General features: G+C 39.3%; 1 protein-coding gene across 4 annotated transcripts in view; it reads left to right on the plus strand.

Moving 5' to 3' along the window:
* Positions 1 to 18,185, plus strand: part of ADGRA3 (adhesion G protein-coupled receptor A3) — a 125,934-nt gene extending 107,749 nt beyond the window's left edge. For 3 of the 4 annotated variants that reach the window (XM_060103610.1, XM_060103591.1, XM_060103601.1), the window contains 5 exons: positions 3,938 to 4,062; positions 5,128 to 5,251; positions 13,293 to 13,438; positions 16,564 to 16,659; positions 16,801 to 18,185. In XM_060103610.1, coding sequence (XP_059959593.1) covers positions 3,938 to 4,062; positions 5,128 to 5,251; positions 13,293 to 13,438; positions 16,564 to 16,659; positions 16,801 to 18,043 — 1,734 coding nt within the window. In that variant the 3' untranslated portion in view covers positions 18,044 to 18,185. The remainder of the gene's footprint in view (positions 1 to 3,937; positions 4,063 to 5,127; positions 5,252 to 13,292; positions 13,439 to 16,563; positions 16,660 to 16,800) is intronic. The other variant, XM_060103619.1, reaches the window with a different exon arrangement.
* The last annotated feature ends 4,322 nt before the right edge of the window (positions 18,186 to 22,507 follow it).

Here is a 22,507-nt window from a genome sequence, read left to right on the forward strand (position 1 = left end):
GCCAGAATCATAGGTAGCAGTGAAATTATAGGATTTGAGGGTATTTGAGATGTCACCTCCTCTCCCTGTACAGGTAGATACTGTATTTTTTAAAGTAGAGGTATAATTGACATACAGCATTGTATTAGTTTTGGGTATACAGTGTAACAATTTGATATTTGTGTATATTGCAAAATGATCACCACAGTAAGCCTAGTTAGCACCCATCACCATACAGTTACAATTTTTACTCTTGTGATGAAAAATTTTAAGATCTACTCTTTTAGCAACTTTCAAATATGCAATATAGTATTATTAACTATAGTTCCCATACTGCACACTGTATTGCCAGGACTTTATTTTATAACTGGAAATCTGTACCTTTTGACCCCATTCACCAATGTTTTCGTTATAGTATCACAAAGCCTATATTGTTGACCGATATAATTGAAAATCATTTTGATTCGGATTTCTACTTTACCTCTTTTGTTTTAATCTTTAACTTCTCTTAACTTCTTTCCTATCCCAATCTTTGCAGTTATTTTAAATAGTATTCTCTTGTATTTTTGTCATCAAGATAGGAGGTTTTCTTAATTTGATTTGTTTCCTTTATACTGGGCAGGGGGTATGCAAACCCTGGCAGACATTTGACCCACAGGCCTGTTCCAGTCAGCTGCCATTTGTTTGTTTGCTTGATGTTCTAAATGCTGGAAAGCTAGGAGTGGTTTTTAATTTTTTTTTTTTTACATCTTTATTGGAGTATAATTGCTTTACAATGGTGTGCTAGTTTCTACTTTTATAACAAAGTGAATCAGTTATACATATACATATGTTCCCATATCTTTTCCCTCTTGCATCTCCCTCCCTCCCACCCTCCCTATCCCACCCCTCTAGGTGGTCACAAACCACCGAGCTAATCTCCCTGTGCTATGCGGCTGCTTCCCACTAGCTATCTATTTTACGTTTGGTAGTGTATATATGTCCATGCCACTCTCTCACTTTGTCACAGTGTACCCTTCCCCCTCCCCATATCCTCAAGTCCATTCTCTAGTAGGTCTGGGTCTTTATTCCTGTCTTACCCCTAGGTTCTTCATGACATTTTTTTTTCTTAAATTCCATATATATGTGTTAGCATATGGCATTTGTCTTTCTCTTTCTGACTTACTTCACTCTGTATGACAGACTCTAGGTCCATCCACCTCATTACAAATAGCTCAATTTCATTTCTTTTTATGGCTGAGTAATATTCCATTGTATATATGTGCCACATCTTCTTTATCCATTCATCCAATGATGGACACTTAGGTTGTTTCCATCTCCTGGCTATTGTAAATAGAGCTGCAATGAACATTTTGGTACATGACTCTTTATGAATTATGGTTTTCTCAGGGTATATGTCCAGTAGTGGGATTGCTGGGTCCTATGGTAGTTCTATTTGTAGTTTTTTAAGGAACCTCCACACTGTTCTCCATAGTGGCTGTACCAATTCACATTCCCACCAGCAGTGCAAGAGTGTTCCCTTTTCTCCACACCCTTTAAGTGATTAACAAGTACCTGCATAATAGCCTCAATTTTGCTCTTGGCCCGCAAAGCCTAAACTGTTTACTCTCTGGCTCTTCACACCTTTCCAAAGGTCATTTTCTCAGCAGAGGTTCTCTTTCACTTGGGAAGCTCAGTTTGTTGTGACAACAAACATGCCCTTGCAGAAGCTGTGCTCTGTGTGACCAGTCAATAGTACGTGCTCCTTCCTCCAGTCCTACCTTGGAATTTTAAGAGTCTGGGTCCTCTGTGGCAACATCCAGCTTCTTTCTCATACTGTATCACATTTGGCTTTTGAAAAACAACTGATTTCTTTTAAATGTAAATATTGTATATGACATATTTTGAGAACTGAACTGGCACTTTGATGTTTCATTAGATAATATCCAGCCTCCTGTGTCTTGTTATTTTCTGCAAAGGCTTGTGGAAGACACCCGTACACACCTTCTGCCCCGTCCCCAGTCCCTGCCAGATGAGCTAATTGTGGTATCTCCATCTCAGTAACTGCCCCAAATCATACAGCTAGTAAGTGGTGATGTATTCTTGAACATTTCCTGGAGGAATGGAAAGCAGGCAGTGCACGGAAAGAGTCTAGAGACCACATTCTGGACACTGAAAGTTTATCCTCAGTTATTTGGTCTACATGGGAAGAGGAGCTTTTCATAGAAGCGAAGGGAAATGTGTGCGCTCCAGCTAGCGTCTAACTGGTTCAAGTTGCCCTAGTAGTTTTTGAATTTCTCCTCTAATATTCTGGACTTTTAGCAGAATGCAAGTACCTTGAAGCTGTGTACCATAGACCGATCCCACGGGCATCTCACAAGGGCAGGTTCAGAATGGTGACGGTAGGCTTTTGTCTTGTATTTTCCTTTTCGAGTCTTAGTTTATAGACTGTCAGCCCTGGAGGGTCCTGCCTTTAGCTGTTGCCCAGTGCTTGGCATAGTGCCTTGCCATGGTGGGTACCCAGTTAACGTTTATCAAATAAAGAGATGAACTATATGTTCAAGACTCACCACAGTGGGGTCGAGTGCCTGAGCTGGAATGCAGTTTTCTGTGTTGTATCTCCCAGTTTCCCATTAACTCTGATTTTTGTCAGGCTCCGTGGCCTCTGTTCGTAATTTGTTACGGTGAGGGGCTTGTTAAGGTGTTTTAATAGGATCTTTTTGGATCTGTAATTATACACTGTCAGCTTCTGATTCTTCTATGGGAAAATGTGCTGCTTCCTTCCCTACTCCGTTGAGCCCGTCTTCAGTGTTCTTGTCTGTCACCCATTCCCTCCTGTCTTTCATCTAGTTTTTCTAGTTTCAGGAATTGTCTCAAGAACTTCTGGATTGGAGATGCACCCATTGTGAATACCTTCTCACATCCAGCTGACCTTTTTGCAGCTTTCAAAATCAGTTTAGAAAGAGAGTTTAGTGCTAGGATCTGGTAAATCTACAGCTTTGACCCTGAAACCCTGGTTGTCCAGCCTGGTTGCAGGCATCCTCCCAGCCTGCTTTGGTCCTTTATAAGGAAGGAAGCCTTAAGCTATCCACTGTTTTCATTTTAGGAAGGCACTGTCTGCCTTGGTTTTGGGATCACAGCCTTGGTAACCAAGCTCTTTTGGATCTAATCCTCCTTCCCAGCACTTAACCTCTTTGTGCCTCAGCTTTTCAGGCTATGAAATGGGGCTAACAATATACCCAGCTCATAGGGTTACTCTGTGTGAGGTGTTGGCACAGTGCCTGGATTATAGTAAATGCTATGTAAGTGATTTGCTATTATTATTTACTGTTAACTGATCTTTGACCTCTTCGCTCCCATCACCGGACTGCTCTTATGTTCATAAAACATTATTGTGATCTGATTGTGCATCTTAGTGCCCTGTGACTTTCAGCTCTTCAGGGGCAAGAACCACGGTTTACCACTCTGTCCCTGTGCTTTGCACTGTGTCTGGTCCATTCATATTTGTTGAACTTGACTGTGGGAGGTTAGAGAGATCTATTTAGGCTTTATTGACTTGGAGATACTGCTGCTTTGTGCCTTATCACCTGGTGAATGCAGAGTGATAAATGGGGTGAAAGGGCATCAAAAAGGATGAAGTCTGTGGTTGCCCTTCTAAATCACTGCTGTTCTCTCTCCATTACCCTCATAGGAGAGTCAGTATTCAGATTTGTAAAGCAGATGGTCCATGGTAAGATAAGAGTGTGTGTGTATGTGTGAGTGTATGTGTATACACACTGCATGAGTAGTTAACACATGGAAGTTAGGAGGGCAAAGTAATGTGTGAGGAAAATAGCGTGAACCATAGTCCTTGAATAAAAGGAAGAGATGTAAGGGCCAGAGTTCTGTTTATCAGTCGGTTTTAGTCACTGAGAAAATCTTAGTAACTAGATGTCCAGAGAAGTGCGTCTAGAATAATGCTTTCATTTTCCGCCCTCAGGATTTGACGGGATCTGAACTCTATACCCAGGCAGCCAATCTCTTGCACCCTGTTGTCTACACCACGGCTGTCATTCTTCTCTTCTGCCTCTTAGCGGTCATCGTCAGTTACATATACCATCACAGGTAAGAAATAACACTTTGTGAATAGAGGTCTGTGGAGTTTATTTCACATTTAATTAGGATAAAACTGAGTTTAAGACCATTCTATCCTTCCAAAAGTAAGGACGATTACTTCAGAATACCTACAGGCCTTCTTCACTTCATGCAATTCAAGACATAAATAATTAGTGCCTGTGATGGTAAATTCATTTTCTACAGCACTCATTTTGCTGGGTTTGTACCTGGGAAAGAATATGGGAAGTCTGTGTTGGTGGCTGGGGGGTGGGACATGGCGGGGAGATAAGGTGGAGCCTGGTTACCTGCAGATGTGTCTCCCAGAACCAGACTGTGGTATTATTTCTGTTTTATAAATTCTTGCCTGTTGTGATATTCTTTTTTATAGACAGCATTTAAGAATGTTTGTGGAATTTAAGTGTGGGATATGGTTTTTGTTAATTGGAGGCAAAGCTACAGAAATTTTTATTTGATGGTGAGAAATAATGAGCTGAAAGGATTTTCTAAGCAGAAATTCACTTTACAAGAGGTTTTGCTTGTATTTTCCTCTTTAAGCTGGACATATGTGACATTTCTTGATATTTAGTTAAGAAACAAGGAGATTTTGATGTAAAAAAGAAAGACTTCAGCATTTCATTATGAAAGACCAGGAAGAAATGCACTGGGCATTTAGACCATGTTATCCTAGTAAGTCAGGAAAAATAGAGGTTGGCACCTTGCAGAAATCTCTGGGAAGCAAACAAGTAATCCGTCTGTCATAAGACATTGTAACTAAGAAAAGCCCACATATTTCTTATTATGGAGATTTTGTTTAGCCTTTAGTGGATGTAGTAGTTCCATTTGACTTGTCTTTTTTACTGTATTGTAAAGTTAAATGTTAATAAACTGTATTGAGTGATTTCTCAAACCCTGTGTGTGTGTGTGTGTGTGTGTGTGTGCGCGTCTGATAGTATGTTTTAATAAAATGTTTAAACAATTACATCTGGCCTTTTATGAGTTGGAAATGTTAACTTGAAGATGTCCAGCTTCAAGTATACTAACCTGGGTCTTATTTTTTCCCTTTTCTTTTAACAGTTTGATTAGAGTCAGTCTCAAAGGCTGGCACATGCTTGTGAACTTATGCTTTCATATTTTTCTGACATGTGTGATCTTTGTGGGAGGAGTAACTCAAACTAGAAATGCCAGCGTCTGCCAAGCAGTAAGTCACAGTAAAAAACTGAAATGAAAAAAAATTGCTATTAGAAATTTCATGTTTCATTAACTATAAAAGGAAAATTGTTTCTTTAAAGCTTTTTTCTTTAGCTAATTAAAGTCAAGCTGTATGCCACTTAAACAGTTTACCAGTATACTTCAAATTCTGAATTATCGTTTCACAACTGAATATATGACTTATGGGGCTTGTCTTTTTATCTGGGGGAATTTTGTGCTACTTGTCATGCCTGTCATAATGCCAAACATTTAATTTAAAAAATTTATAAAATCCTGACTATGATTGAAAGAGAAGTGACATTTTCCGACAGTAGGATTTTAAAGATTATTTTATCTGTTTATGAAAATAGTAGGAATTAGAAAAATTTTTAACTGTAAGATGTAAAAATGAGAAACTTTTTACATGTGGTACATATAAAGAATTTAAAAATATAGTCAACTCTTATTTCAAATAAATTATTACATATGTAGCCTTAGTAAACAGTATTTTTGCAGTGTAAGTATAAAAAATCAAAACTATTTAATATGTGAATAGGAAATATGTAAAATTTTATTTATTTGCATACTGTTTTCTATGTACATGATAGCAAGCAGTGTCACAGAGTATGGAGTTCAGACTACGTAGATTTGGATCTCAGCTCTACTGTTTCCAGTGTTTCTATGGGCAATTTATTTAACTTTTTTTAATTGCAGAAAAGCACATAATGAGATCTACCCTCTTGACAAATTTTTAAGTGTGTAGTACAGTTACTAACTCTAAGGACAATGCTGTACAGCAGATCTTTAGAACTTTTTCATCTTGCATGACTGAATTTATACCCACGGATCAGCAACCTTCAATTTCCCTCTCCCTTCAGCTCCTGGCAGCCACCGTTCTACTTCCTGTCTCTGTGAGCTTGACTATGTAAATACCTCATATAAGTGGAATGATGCAGTATTTTTCCTTCTGTGACTGCCTTATTTCATTTAGCATAATGTCCTCAAGGTTCATCCATGTTGTTGTATGTGACAGGATTTCCTTCTTCTTTATGGCTGAGTAAATATTCCGTTGTATGTCTACATCACATTTTCTTTATCTATCGATAGACATTTAGATTGTTTCCAACTCTTGGATGTTGTGAGTAACACTGCAGTGAACATAGGAATACAATTATCTTTTCTAGATCCCGATTTCAATATGTAACATTTTTGTGTCTCAGTTTTCTCACCTGTAAATTGGTAATAATAATCGAGTTGTTGTCAGATGATGTGATTATTTATATTTAAAAAGTTAAAGTAATTTCCAGGTAAATTATTTGAAAAAAATAGGAAAGTTTAGCAAAAGTGAATGTAGTTTTTTTAAAGTGTAGTTTAATATACAAAAGTTTGCTGCTAGTATGCAGAAATGCAACTATGGGAAAACAATGAGAAGGTATCATTTATATAGTATCAAAAAATATCAAGTACTTAGAAATAATTAAAAATGTTCAAGATTTGCAGGTAAAAATTTATTATATATTAAAGAAGACCTAAATAAATGGAAAGATATACTAGGTCCAAGAATAGGAAGAGTTAAAATCAGAAAGGTGGCAGTTCCTCCTAAATTAACCTATAGATAAGAGAATTTTTCATGAAACTCAATAAAATGGTCTTTGAATTTATATGAAAGTAAAGAAGAACCAAAGATAGCTAGGACACTTCTGAAAGAGTAGGAAGACTTCTAATGATCCAAACTTTTGAGGCTGTTGTAGTTAAAACTGTAGCGTTTGGTGTAGGGATGGATAAATTGGCCAACACAGGAGAGCAAGCTTGGAAGCGGACCCACGCAGAGCTTTGGTATAAGACAGAGGTTACTTGCCTCATCAGTTGGGTAAAGACAGACCACTGTACTGTTAAGGGAGCTGGGGAAATCCATTTGGAAAAAGATTAAAATGGATCTATACTTCAAGCCATTTTTAAAAAGTCAACTTTGGGTAGGTTAAAAACTTATGTAAGTCCAAACCAAAGAGTGAACATTTATATTAGAAAATAGCATAATCCTTGGGATAAGGAGGGATTTCTTAAATATGACTAGAAAGGACATACACTGAACTAAATTTAAAATAAGATCTTTTTGAAAAATTAAGATTCCTAAGGAAAGTGAAAAGACAAGTTTCAAATTAGAAGAAGCTATTCCCAATACATAACCACGGACAGAGTATTAGAATAAAAAATATATATATGTTAAAAACTGTAATCAGTGAGAATGCCACACACAGCCCCGTAGGACAAATGGCGAGAGTGACAGACAGCAGAGTAAACACAGGGCCAGGGTACGCCTGAAGAGATGTTCCATGGCATTGGTGGTCATGGAGATGCAAATTCAGATAGCTACCATACTATGTATTTTCTGTCAGAAAAATTAAGCCTGACAGTGTCAAGTATTGAAGAACATGTGGATCCACATGTTTTATTTATCCATGGTGGGAATGTAAGCGGATGACTCCGGGAGGCTTTGCCTTCTAAAGGTAAGCATTCACACACCGTGGACCCATAGTCCCACTCCTGGGCTCAGAGTGAGCCGACACACGTGGAACAGGCGTGTGCCTGTGAATATTCATAGCAGCACTCTACACAGTAGCAGAAACCTGGAAGCAACCCTAGTGCCGATCACTGAGAGGGTGAATGAATAAACGGTGATATTACACAAGAGTCCAAATTAATGAATTACAGCAAGGCATAGCAATGTGAGTCAGTCTCAGGAATATAAGTGAAAAATTAAGTCCCGTAACTGACATTCACCCTGATATCTTTTTTTTTAACAAAGGTAACTAAAATGAAACAGCACACTTTTAATGAAAATATATAAGTGCAACAAAACTGTATAAAAAAAGAAAGCAAAGGGATGATAAACACAGGATACAGGGTGATGATTACCTTGGGTGAAGGGGACCATATGGTTGGATACAGGTTTTTGTCAAGATCTTACTTTTTGTATTAGTGAAAGATTCTTGGACACCTGTTATTAGCAATAGCTAATTAAATAACTAAATAAAGGCAGGCTGGGCTTTTGTGCTTGGCCCAATCGTTAGGATGGTCATTAACCTAAGGCTGATGATTAATCCAGTATTGTATTCATGAGATCCAATTGAAAGTGTGTGTGCGCGCGCACACATAAGAATTGAGAGGATTCAATGACTCAGGAGTGCCTGGCATACAGTAAATGCTCAGTTAGACGCTAGCTATTACTACTATTGTTATTGATATAATTTCCTCTTAGCAGTGCAGAATATTTCCCTGTTTCAGGCCATTACTATACATCTGAAAACAAATTTGTTAGGGAGCCTATGAGAAGTTAGGTAACGGATCTCGGATCAACTTAATACATGTACAAAAAACAGTGCTTCTCTTTTCTCGGTCTTTCTCCCCTCCTTTACCTGGCCCACTCCCACTTACTTTGTAGGTCTCAGTTTACTGTCACTGTTTCAGAGATGCACTCCCTCCACCCCCCTCCCCTCATTATCCTCTGGTGCTTATTAAAATTACATGGTGCCTACAAAACCTTGTGATTGACTGTCGTTTACCTATGTGTTGTCTCTGGACTCAGAGCTCTACAGGAGCAGGAATTATATTGATTTGATTCACCAGTGTTTATCCAAGAATCAGTGTAAGACCTGACGCATAGTAGGTGCTCAGCAGATACTGGATAAATGAACAAAAAAGGCCTCTGTTTGCTAATAGTAGAAATCATTCCACCTGGAGCTGTTTTGAGCATGAACAATTAGGAGTGTATTCAGCACACAATGGTAGTAATAGTCTCAATTCTATCTAAAAAATATTCATTGATTTCTTTGAATAGACAAATTTATTTCACTAAGGAAAAGAACGGAAAGAGGCCATAGTAAAGATGACTGCCTTTCATCATCCTGAATGGTATTTTATACCATTTCTAGAATGAAAAGGACAGGAATTACACTAAGTTATTAGAGTCTCAATAACAAATGTCTGTTAGTTAAGGATTTACCCAGAAAAGCTAGGGTGGGGAATGGACAGGTTTTATATGTTGTTTTCTTCTGTTCTTTCTTTCTTTTTAACGATCTTCTTAACTTCCTCTGAAAGACATAACATCATTCTTGTTATTTCTGACCCAGACATGACTTGCTTCACTTTGTTATTCTAATACTTAATTCAGTTTGTAGCCAGCTGTGTCTGCCAGAACAGCCCGTATGACTAGTTACTTAACCTTAGTAGGGGCTTCATGTTTCTTGGGCTATTCTTCCATCTCTAAAACTGAACCCTAAAGTGTCCACCTTTCACAGGCAGTTTTTGTACGTGCACATGATCAGTATAGATTTGGCTTTTCTCCCTTTTAGAGCTCACATATTTTATGAACAGTGTGGACAGGTTCTAATACAGGTTCCTCCCCGAAGTGATGGGTTGAGGTTATTAAATGCCCCACCAGCCAGGTACTTCCCACTCTGGTTCTTTTGTCATCCGTTCTGGGTGGTGCCGTGGGCACATTCTATAGCCTTGAACTCTCTTTTTGCAAGAGGAGCCAAAGGAGAACGGAGAAGCTGAGTGATAGAGTAGAAGGGGCTGTTGACTCAAGATGGGAAAGGATCTGGGTTCTGGGTCGTGCTGTGCTGCCGAATACCTGCTTGAGCGTTAATTTTCCGGTCCTTGGTTTCCTTGGCTGTGCAGTGAAAGGATTTGGCTGGATCTTATTTAAGTTACCTTGCTGCTCTACAACTTCATGATTTAATCTATTAAATATCGTGCCAGCTGACCTTCTCAGGTGTTCTCTGATGTCTTTTATCCAGAGGACCACTGCAGTGGCATGTGAGATGCACTGGGAAAGATTCAACCCGTGGATATTTAGAGCTTTCTACTTGCCAACTACTGCAAGTTTGTCATCTTAAATTTCATATTAACCCTAGGAAGTATTTCTTACTCACAGATTTTATTAGTACAGAAATTGAGTCTTAGAGAATTGAAAGAACTTGCCCCAAGTCACTAGGGCCTTTGGGTGGCAGAGGCCTGATTCAAATGACAGTCTCTTTGACTCTGTGTGTCCTGTCCCCCACCCCACCCCACCCCAATAACTGTGCTTGCCTATTTAGAGAGGACCCGCAGAGCAGAGGGGTCTACTATGAGTTGCAGCCCTGCCACTGACCATGTGACCTCTGGTGGATGATTTAACTTCTTTCAGCCTCAGTCTCGTCTGTAACACTAAATGAATGGAGACGCTAAGAGGATAAAATAGAAGCATGTACAAAATTGTCGTATACATTTTGGGATACATAGCAGGCATTCAAAAGTGGAAGCTCTTAATTTTTATATATATTCATATCTGACTGAGTATTAAAGATCATTTTTTGCACACTTGCTGTGCATGCTGTACTATTGTAGTTTTATTGGTGGTTAAAAATCCAATTGTTAACAATGTCTGGTCTCTGGTATGTGAGCAGTTTATAGTTAGGTAACGTGTATATAAAGTGCGACTCTTTAGGATAAGTATTTTGTATCCATTTTGCAACTTTGGATGTTGATGTCCCTGAGGTAAGGTGACTTTCTTAAGTTCTAATCTGTTGCATTTAATGAATTGTTTACATGCCCTAATGAATTAGATTATTTATTTCCAAACTGTTTACAAATTTCCCACATGTATTTCTTGTTTATTTGGAAGAAATTGTGACAGTGAGGTTATATTTCAAGTATAGCCCAAGTGTCTGATGGAGAATAAAATAGGAAGCACCTCCCTCCTTTCAAAAGATAGGAATACCCTCGCTGCTAGTTCTCAGTGCCTACCACTTTATTCTGGTTCTTGTGGAATATTTGGTGATTTGCTTATGTGACTGTTAGCAGGTGACATCAGACTCCTGAAATTCCACTATTGGTAATAATTGTTTAACTAGAAGACTTCAGTATCTTTCAGGTGTGAAAACTTCTCTGCGTATTTTGAAATGCCATAAGAAACACTTCAAAATCTAAAGGTTGAGTTTTACCTCTTAGATCTAAAACAAGAAAATTCTCCATCTTGCACCTCCTATGTTGAAAGTATTTTTAACTTCTGTTTTTAAACTTATTTACAGCCCTGTCTCATTCTTTTGACCTCTGTGTCAGAGAAAACTAGCAACAGTAGAGTATACCATTTTGAGTCAATATCAGTGATTTGTTTTGAATGTTTGGTTTCTATGCACCAAATCCAAGTTATTTACAATATTTCGTGTGACTCCAGATAGCTCAAAGGGTTATTTTATGCTATTTGTTCCACTGATATCTGTAAATTTTGCTTTTATAGTGCAGTCAGTAAAACTAACGAGAACCAAGGAGCCACTTTTCTTCTTAATAAGAAGGTACTCTGACCGCTCTGGTTTGGCCACCAGGCTGGATCCACCCTCCTAGCCCTTCCAGTCATTAAGAGGACAGTGGCTGCCCTGGACAGTGACCACCCTAGTATTTTGCCCTGCAAAATAATACCTGAGCTTTTATGTCACCACGTTTAACTGCAGATTGGTTCTCATTAAAATGAGCCTTAGGCAGCAGTCTAAATGCTTCTGTTACTGACCTAGGTTTGATAATGTAAATCAACTTGATTTTCTTGAAAATGGAGAGCCATCCTTTAAAAACAATTTTCTTTTTTCCCTTGGAGCTTTTCATTAATAGGATTTTACCTGTAATCATTGTATAAGAAGAAAGAATCAAAAAGATAGTAAGTAGTTAGATAAGAAAGCTGAACTATGTCCTTTCTGCTCCAATGACTCATGTATTTATTTTTCTTAAAACAGATTTTAAACCTCTCTTAGCCCCATACATATCTTTATCTAGAATTTTATCTTTAACTGGTGTTGCTTCAAACACAGGTTACATGATAAACATGCCCCCCATCACCCCTCTGGGAAGAAACTTGGTGTCATCATTTACGTATATTTCAGTTATCCATCATTTATCAAGCACTTGTTATGTCTCAGGTCTTGTGCCCATTCAGTCCCTACAAAAACCCCTAGAGATGGTTATTGATAATCCTTCCACTGTTCAAATGAGGAACATTGGGCTTCCCTGGTGGTGCAGTGGTTGAGAGTCCGCCTGCTGATGCAGGGGACACGGGTTTGTGCCCTGGTCCGGGTGGATCCCACATGCCGTGGAGCGGCTGGGCCCATGAGCCATGGCCACTGAGCCTGCACATCTGTAGCCTGTGCTCCGCAACGGGAGAGGCCACAACAGTGAGAGGCCCGCGTACTGCAAAAAAAAAAAAAAAAAAAAAAAAAAAAGAGGAACATTAATTTCGGAAAGGTTGACATTATTTTCTTAAAACCATACTCCTAATAAGTAATAATAAAAATATTGCCGTATTTTTAATTGCTTATCAGGGACCAGGCGATGTGCTAAATGCTTTATATAGACTGTCTTTTTCAAAGCCTCATGGTAGTTTTATATTATTCTCAGTTTGCAAATGAGAAAAACAATGCTTGAGATGTTATGCAAGCTTGCTAAGGTGTCACAAGGGGTGGATTCTTGTTTTAAAACCAGGCAAACTTGTTGATTTCAGAGTTCACTCACTTAATCAATCTGTTATATTGCTCGCTTACCATTTTGATATATAAAAGCTCTGAATTAGAACTACTCACTCAGGTCTCTGACTCTGTGTGCTGTGACTTTCACCCTCTAGTTACCCTTGACTTCTATATTCCTCCTTAAAATGGGCTTTAGGAACTCAACTCCAATTTATAACATGGCATCTACGAGTAACATGCCTTTGGCTTATTGTTGTCCAGGAGCAAATTCCGTGATATATTTAGAATCATCTTGGGTATAAGTTGTAGTCTGTGGGCCTCCTAGGTCCAGCTGTTGATTTGATCCTCTATTATACGTCTGTTAGAGTGCTTTCTTTGTTTCATCAGCAGGTGAAGGAATTGATCATTAGAATACACCTTCATACTGTTTTTTAGTCAGATTTTCAGAAGTAACTTACCAATCTTTTTGATAAAGCTTACTGGCAGCTACTATACTTTATAATTATAAAAGGGAATTTTGTTTGTTTTAGTTCATGTATTCTTCAATCTTCTTTCTAGGTTGGAATAATTCTTCATTATTCCACCCTTGCTACAGTCCTCTGGGTGGGAGTGACAGCTCGAAATATCTACAAACAAGTCACTAGAAAAGCTAAAAGATGCCAGGATCCTGATGAGCTGCCACCTCCACCAAGACCAATGCTCAGGTATCTAATATCTTTGTGTACTGTTTTATGTTAAAGGTCCATTACATCTTAAATTTAATGAAGCATGGTCATAACAAAAAATTGCTCAGTGAATTTTGGAAAGTAAAAAAAATGGACTTGTAAGCAGCCTTGCAACTGGGAGTGCTTTGTGAAGTTATGTATCCTCTGTATGCCTTTCTATCTCATACAAAGTGGGAATGATTCTCCTTCACGGAGTTGTTGTGAGGAATAAGTGACTTACTTTGTAAAGCACTTAAGACGGTACTGGCCACAGAGTAAGCTCTGTGAAAATATTAGCTGTTTTTATTTCCTTGAGGTCATGTGATAGATTTTAACCTAGTCAAGTACATATCCATGTGGTTATTCTCTACAAAAGACAAAACAGTTTTGGGGTCATGCTGTTCCTACCATTATAATCTGAATCAGTTGTCAATGGATTCTTGTGCTGGATGAGTAGAAGTCAGTCGATCAGTGTCACTGAGTGTGTTTAATGCTGGATGTGTACCTTGCTCTGGGCCAGGGACTGAAGGAAAACCTCCTGCCCTTGAGGGGTTTACAGTCTGAGGAGACAGTCTGAAAGAAGAACCCACTGCAGCTGTGTAAGAGCTGGAGTGGAGATGTGTTATTTGAAAGTATCAACAAAGGAGCCATTAATTCTGCGGGGGATGATAGGCTATTAGGAGTTGCTTGACCACCAGCACAGAGGATGGAGGTTGCACTCCAGACACAGGATCCCGTGGCGAGCTGAGCAAATGTGAGAAGTGCAGTTTGGCTGTGGCAGGAACCTAGGGTGTACAGTGTACAGTAGTAGGATTCAGAGTGAAAACTGAGTTTCAGGCCTTGGGCGGGGGGTGCAGGTTAAAATGTGGGCTATACATTGGAATGCTGGAGGGTAGGGGACATATATAAATAATTCCACTGAGGTCATTCAGGGGTCCCCGTGAGGACTGCAGCTAGAACAGTGGCATGGAGATTAGAGAGGATACGTGTTCAGACACTTGAGGCAGTTTCTCCAGGATTGATGGCCAGCTGGATTTGAGGGTGTGTGCCAGGATTCGAAGGTGGCTGCAGAGTGTTTACTCCAGTTCGCTAAGGTCGCTCTGCAGATGATGCATCCATCAACTGAGAAAATCATAGGGGAAAAGCAGATGTGGGGACTCCCGGAGGGTAAGCACAGGGGAGGTGGGCTCACCAGCACTCTGTCGTGGAAAGTTTACAGTTTGGGAGTCTGGTGCTCAGCAGAGAAATCGAGCTACGTGTACTCTGGACAGGACAGGAGATGTTTTCACGTGTATTCATTGAAGCAATGAAAACGAGCAACCTCTCCTAGAGAAAAGTTAGTTAAGAATGATCCCTGGGCCGTATCAATGGGCCATAGCAGATAAAGGGAAGAATTGAAGGAGAACATTGAAGATTCGGGGGACAGTGGTTCCATGGGTGGGAAAGGGCAGCAGGAGTGCTGGGCCACGGTCAGATCGCAGGATGTGATTTGACACCCCTGTCATTGGTATTAAAGGAACTGAGGGATGGCGTTTAGCTAAGAGATAGGAATCCTACCTATGCTCATGCAACTTTCTGTTAGGTCTCCTTTCTGTTAGGTGATGAAAAACAAAAAGGCAGCTTGGGCTACAAAGCCTGTGCAGTCCCTAGTGACCTGCAGGTACCCCCTTTGCTTTAGACGCTGCAGGCTCACCCTTTAGGATGCTCTCCTTCCCCCATGTCCCTGAGTTTAAAAGAAACCCCAGCATCGCGGCTACCTGGAGGGTGGATGTGGGGCTTGCCTTGAGTCTGCTGGCCCCAGAGAGGGCGGTTTCAGTAGCATGGTAGGTGGAAGCGGCCTCATCTCACAATAAGGTGACAAAGGTGAGGCACTGGATGGTGCTATTGTTTCCAGGGGTTTGTCACCAAAGGGAGCAAGAAAGAAGGTGGTGGTTGAAGGAAAGTTTTAGAAGATAGGGAAAACGTGAGTAGACTTATAGGCTGGAAGAAATATGCAGTGGAGAAGAAGATTTAAAGCTGCAAAATAAGGGTTATTTGATAACAGGCAGTGCCAGAGTCAGGGGTGGGGAAGGAGTGGCAGAGAGGAATGTGGAGCCCAAGATAAATTTGGGTGAACTGATGCCTTCTTTTCAGGTAAGAAGCAGCTATGAATTAGTATAGCAGGAAGAAGGGCAGGGTCACGGACGTTGGCCTGCCTCTAATCTGTGAAATAGAAGACAGGGTTATAGTTTTATAGGGTGATTAGCTGTCTTTTTCAGCAATGATATCATATTGAAGGGTTTTAGTACCTGTGAGCATGACTAAGAAAAAATGTATGGGAAATGTGTTACGAATATTGCCTTTATCCAGCCAATTAGCATTTGGACTGTGTCTTTGGACCTGGCAAATGCAGAATTAAGATTGGCTATACCCAGGGGTAGCTAGCCGGGGCAGGACTTTCCCTGTTCTCTTTTCAGAGAACTCAAAGAAGCTATACCTCCCCGCAAAAAGTTGTTCTTCATAGGACCAGCCACTCTGTCTCCCTCATTTCTTCCTGCACCAGCTAGTCTGTGGGAAGGGGGTCAGGAAGGGCCTGAGTGCTGCAGGACGTTGCTGGGATCCAGGTATCTTCCTTGTCCCAATCTCAGCTGACTGAAGATAAGCATACACAACAGTAGAACATCCTGGAATATGCAGGTTTAGCTGGACATTAATAAATAAATAACGTCATTACATATTTAGTCTGACCTGTGGTGCAGTAAGATCTTAAAGTCCATTATGTAGTGGACTAACTTTCTGCTTCATCAGCTGAATCTAAGAGAAGCCCCATTCCCCCAAAAGAAAGAAGTATAAACTGAAGCCCTACCTGTAGTAGCTTACTGTTACTTTGCCTGTCCACAGGGTGGCAGAAGCTGACCAGCTTTCCTTAACTCAGAAACCTTATGCTTTTTTTAAAAAAAGAAATCCAAAATAAATAAAAACTTTAAAAAAGTTAACAAGGCAGGCTTTAAATGTTAACCTTCAATGCATTATTGGAATAGTAATGAATCTTTAAGGAATAACTTCTGCAGTACTGAGATACTGTGATGTATCTACCTTAATAAATTGGATTGATGTGCTGTTATTTCCATCACTGCCCTTTCTAGGTTTTACCTGATCGGTGGCGGTATACCCGTTATCGTTTGTGGCATAACAGCGGCAGCAAACATCAAGAATTACGGTAGTCGGCCAAATGCGCCCTAGTGAGTATTTAGTGTTCTCTGCCTACCTGAGTTGATTGCTTCTCTTCTAACTGTTTCCTAAGCAATAAAGTTTACTGCAGTTGCTTAAACGGTTTGTTGACCTATGTAGCATCTGAGCTGGTTCACCATTTTCTTTCCTAGCTGCTGGATGGCATGGGAACCCTCCTTGGGAGCCTTCTACGGGCCTGCCAGCTTCATCACTTTTGTAAACTGTATGTACTTTCTAAGCATATTTATTCAGTTGAAAAGACACCCTGAGCGCAAATACGAGCTGAAGGAACCCAGTGAGGAGCAGCAGAGGCTGGCAGCCAATGAAAATGGCGAAGTAAATCATCAGGATTCCCTGTCTCTCTCCCTCATTTCGACATCAGCCCTGGAAAATGAGCATACTTTCCATGCTCAACTTTTGGGAGCCAGCCTTACCTTGCTCTTATATGTCGCTTTGTGGATGTTTGGGGCCTTGGCTGTTTCTTTGTATTACCCTTTAGACTTGGTTTTTAGCTTCTTTTTTGGAGCCACGTGTTTGAGCCTCAGTGCATTCATCGTGGTTCACCATTGTGTCAACAGGGAGGACGTCCGGCTCGCGTGGATCATGACTTGCTGCCCGGGCCGGAGCGCGTACTCGGTCCAGGTCAACGTGCAGCCCCCCAGCTCCAGTGGGCCGAGCGGGGAGGCCCCCAAGTGCACCAACAGCAGCACAGAATCTTCATGCACAAACAAGAGTGCATCGAGCTTCAAAAACTCCTCCCAGGGCTGCAAATTAACAAACTTGCAGGCTGCTGCAGCTCAGTGCCATACCAACTCTCTACCTTTGAACGCCACACCTCAGCTTGACAATAGTCTGACAGAGCATTCGATGGACAATGATATTAAAATGCATGTGGCGCCTTTAGAAGTTCCATTTCGAACAAACGTACACCCAAGCCGCCATCATAAAAACAGAAGTAAAGGGCACCGGGCCAGCAGACTCACAGTCCTAAGAGAATATGCCTATGACGTCCCCACGAGCGTGGAAGGCAGCGTGCAGAATGGCCTGTCGAAAAGCCGGCCGGGCAGTAATGAAGGACACTCTCGGAGTCGAAGGGCTTACTTAGCCTACAGAGAGAGACAGTACAACCCGCCTCAACAAGATAGCAGTGATGCTTGTAGCACACTTCCCAAAAGTAGCAGGAATTTTGAAAAGCCTGTTTCAACTAGTAGTAAAAAAGATGCATTAAGGAAGCCAACTGTAGTTGAACTTGAAAGTCAGCAGAAGTCTTATGGCCTCAACTTGGCCATTCAGAACGGACCAATCAAAAGCACTGGGCAGGATGGACCCTTGCTGGGTATGGATAGCACTGGCAATGTGAGGACTGGATTATGGAAACACGAAACTACTGTGTAGCATTGGTGGGCTTCCTGGGCAGAATCCATATAAACTGTGATACTCAAATTCCTTTAAGCTATGAACATGTAAAAACCGACTGTTTACAGCCACCTTAGGGATTCAAAAGAATTTTGAATAAACTTCTAAGTTTTGTATTTTATGTATTTTATATCCCCCACGTGTTGCTTTTTTATGAATTTTGAAAAAAAAAAAAAAAACCTCTTAAAAAAAAAAAAAAGAAAAAAAACCTCTAAAAACCCTCTGGTGCTTGCTTTAGTTGTCAAAGCACCAGCAGGACATTTTGGGAATCTGAAATGTAATTTTCTTGGGATCTGTAATATCTACTTAACATTTCAGGCTTGTATGTAATACAATAAATAGGTGTTTGTCATTGTGTCAATCTTATATTTTTACATTTTAGGAGCATTTAGTGCTATTTTAATGAAGTTTGTGCATTGGGATAGTTTAATGAGAATTATACATGTATCAGTTATCAGATTTTTACATGATTAGCTCCACTGATGGCATATAAATCAAAGAGCTTTTGGATTGTTGTATTTTATAAATACAGTTTTTTAAATGCTACAAGTTTTTTTTTAATCTCACAGAATTTTTTTTGAAAATGGAGATGCCTAAAAAGCTTTTCCTAAATTGCATTACTTTTGCCCATCTTATTAATACTATTTTTGATATTTTTGTGGCTTTTCAGTGGTTTATATTTGGGTTTACTTATTCATTCTTTTTTTTCCCCCAGCACATGTTATTTCTTTTTTAATTGAAATATAATTGACTTATTATATTAGTTTCAGGTGTACCACATAGTGATTTGATATTTTTATACATTATGAAGATAGTAATCACCACGGTAAGTCTAGCTACTGTCCGTCATTATACAAAGTTCTTAAAATATTGTTGACTCTATTCCCTATGCTGTACGTTGCATCCCCATGACTTAATTATTTTATAACTGGAAGTTTGCCTCTTCATCCCCTTCCCATCTATGAACGTAAATGAAGAGGTGTCATACAAGGTTCACGTTCACTTATTTTGGATTCTTCAATATTGGCTCTTATCTGTTGGCTGTTACTTTGTTCTTAAACAGATAAAGTTCCTCAGGTTCATGCTAAAGTTCTAATTTTTAAATTCCACGCTAAGGGCAAAAACAGGTCTGATGCAAAAGTTATCATTGGTCACTGATGCACTGCAGTCCTTATCTACCTCCTGTCTCCAGGCTCACTGGGGTCCTTTCCGGGAAAGTTAGATCGGGTCTGCCCTGGCTCCTTTGTGCATTCACCTCTCTCCAATATGCAAGTCAACGCCTGAAAAGATTGGCACAGCTTAGATCTGTTTTTGGCAGTAGTCTCAAGGTTTGAATCAGATCAGATTCAAAATATATATCCAAGAAATGCTGAAGTCAAGCTTGATAAACCTCAAAATCTGAGCAATTTACTGCTTACTTAGAGTAATTCTCAGAGATGTTACCAGGCCATCACGCATTATAGTGTAAGTGTTCACTTTTCATTGGGTTACTGCATTAGAAATTATATTGCTTCGCAATAGTAAAATTGGTGCTTCTATTTAAGCCTTTTGTTAGGTGTTGTTTTAAAGGCATTCTTTTTGGTGGAGGAAACAAGGCAATTAAGTAGATAGATCTGGCACCTGTACACTTAACTACTGCCTAGCCTAGGGTCTCCAGGTAAGTTGATATATATGTGCAGGATGATGTTTAGAAATGACCAAGACAAACTAATGAGGAATGGAGTAAATAATTCTTTTTTTTAATTGTTATTGTTATTTAAATTTTGCTGTTATTTTTCAGTACATCAGTCCAACGTTTAATCTGTTTCTTTGACCCGTAGGTCAAACAGAAAAAGAACTTTGTTCTGCTTTCTCCTACTTCCACAGGAAGTGAGGGCTTTCCCTTCTTGGAAATGTTCACCCTTCAGTAAGCATTTATTAATTTAAACAGAGCTTCTTGTAGGTAACAGAAGGAAGAGAAGCCTGGGACTGGTAGAGTTGGGGACTGGAAAGAAATCAAATATTTGGAATAAAATGAAGATTCCACTAAAAATATTCAGAGTGTTTTGATACACAAAGCATAGTTGATGAGTGATGACTTGATGCATTATATTCTTAGTAGTTGAATTGAAATTTTATGTTTGTGAATAAGAAGTGAATAAAACATTGCATCCTTTCCATATTTGTCTTTTATAATCTATGGCTTGTTGTTAGTTGAGGTTTCTCTGTTTTTCATAGAATCATAAACTTAAGATGTGTTTCAGTTTTCTTAAACATCGGCTCATTCATTTTCCTCATTTTAAATTTTCAGCAACTGAGGCTCAAAGAGTTTCTTACCTGCTGAAGTACCAGCAGGTTATGCCACATCCAGGACCAGGTCCACGTTCTCTGATGCCATGTCCTCTGTGCTTTGATTGCTTCTCCGGAGGCAAGCACCCGTGCTCTTTACAGTGTCTATTATCTATAATTTTACTAAACTTTATTCTCACCCTGGTTATTTTGAGTTTTGTTTTGTTTTGTTTTCAATTTCATTTATTTATTTATTTTTGGCCACATTGGGTCTTTGTTGCTGCATGCGGGCTTTCTCCAGTTGCGGAGATCAGGGGCCACTCTTTGTTGAGTGTGCCAGCCTCCCATTGCGGTGGCTTCTCATTGTGGAGCACGGGCTCTAGGCGCACAGCCTTCAGCAGTTGTGGCATGCGGGCTCAGTAGTTGTGGTACATGGCCTCCAGAGAGCAGGCTCAGTAGTTGTGGTGCACGGGCCCAGTTGCTCCGCGGCATGTGGGATCTTCCCAGACCAGGTATCCAACCCGTGTTCCCTGCATTGGCAGGCGGACTCCTAACCACTGTGCCACCAGGGAAGTCCCTATTTTGAGTTTTAATTTCATAATGAGGTGTAATTGGTTATGTTCTACTTAAGGAAACACACATGATTTATTCCATGGAAGTTTTTCTTTAAATCAAGCTGTTACATACGATGTAATGTGTGTAATATGCACACTTTATACATATATAATGATGTTATATACTAATCTATTTTTAGGTAACAATTAGAAATTAGGTTTGTGTATGAGTATTTTTTGTGCTTTATATACATGTGTAAAAGTACGTTAATATTTCAGGTTGTAAATAGGTGGCAACTAATTTCTAAATCTCAGGCTGTTTTGCATGTGTAACTTAATGTAACTCTACATCCATGTTCACTATTATATAAATAGGTATAATATAAACAGATGGCAATTTATGTGTAGATGCTAAGGTTTAGATTGTATTTATTATTGAGAAGTAACAATGTTAAAACATTTAGGCCTGTGTATTTCAGGCATTCAGTTCAAATACCCAAACTGAAGTTGGTTGAGACCATAAACAATGAGGAAGTAAAAAAATTAGCTGAATGCATTTAATGCAGAAATTAAACTAAACCATCAAGTTAAGTGTTGCATACAACAGCAATCCGAAATTTAAAACAAATGTTAATTTTGCTTTTCCTTTCACATTCCCAGAATCATTCAATTACTTTAATATTCACTTCAGTGCTCTTAGCTAAGAAATGATTTGATTATTTATAACTACTTATGAAATTTCCCGAACTTAAGTCATTTTATCACTTACGCCAATTTTGCTGTACTTTCCCTAAATTTTATTAATACTGTCATGGATCAACTCACTTTTTTTCCCACTGAAATATAAGTAATAATAAAACCAACAGATTTATTTGTATAAATAAAGCAAACTCTTCAAGGAGAAATTTGTAACTTTATAAATTTGTCAGTAATAAAAATCTTTGACTATATGTTGCTTGGTTTTAGACAAAGATGAAATAGCAATCAATAAGATTTTTTTTAAGTTTTGGTATTAATTGAATTTTCTTCCCAACCTACCTACGGGTCTCCAGTCTAGAACCATGTCTTATATTGGCCATTAGAGGCTCATAGCCAGTGGTAATACTGGAATACTGGAGGCATCAATTGAGAAACACAAGTTGAGTATTAACTTAATCATTGTAGGTTAATGAGTCCTGTCTTTCTACCTTCCCTGGTGTACCCAGCTCTGTGTGGAATGAAGTCTCAGGCAGCCTCTGGTCATAGCTTTTTTTCAGCATCTTTTCACCGTGGATGTCACTGATTCAGAGGTGGATACTGAGTGTGAACTTACAGGACCATAATATTAATATTAAGGAACCCCCATTTATGTAGTCAGCAATGGACCGCTACCTTTGCTTATAGAGTTGGATGCTTATAATTAGCTTAGAACTTGTTTAACAAAGTTTTGCTTCGTTCTGTTTTAAACATGTACTGTCCTTCTGTGTCATGTATATAAAATGGTAGAAGGAAAAAGAGTTAAATTCTGTTGTATGCTGCTGCCATCTAGTTTGAGCCTATCTGATGAAGGCTTTTATTTACCAGAGTATTCTAAGTATATTCAAAAAGTCCAAAATATTTTCGGAGGGCTCTTCAGATGCAT

The sequence above is a fragment of the Mesoplodon densirostris genome, chromosome 1 (genome assembly GCF_025265405.1).
Source record: "Mesoplodon densirostris isolate mMesDen1 chromosome 1, mMesDen1 primary haplotype, whole genome shotgun sequence".
In the NCBI taxonomy this organism is placed as follows: Eukaryota; Metazoa; Chordata; class Mammalia; order Artiodactyla; family Ziphiidae; genus Mesoplodon; species Mesoplodon densirostris.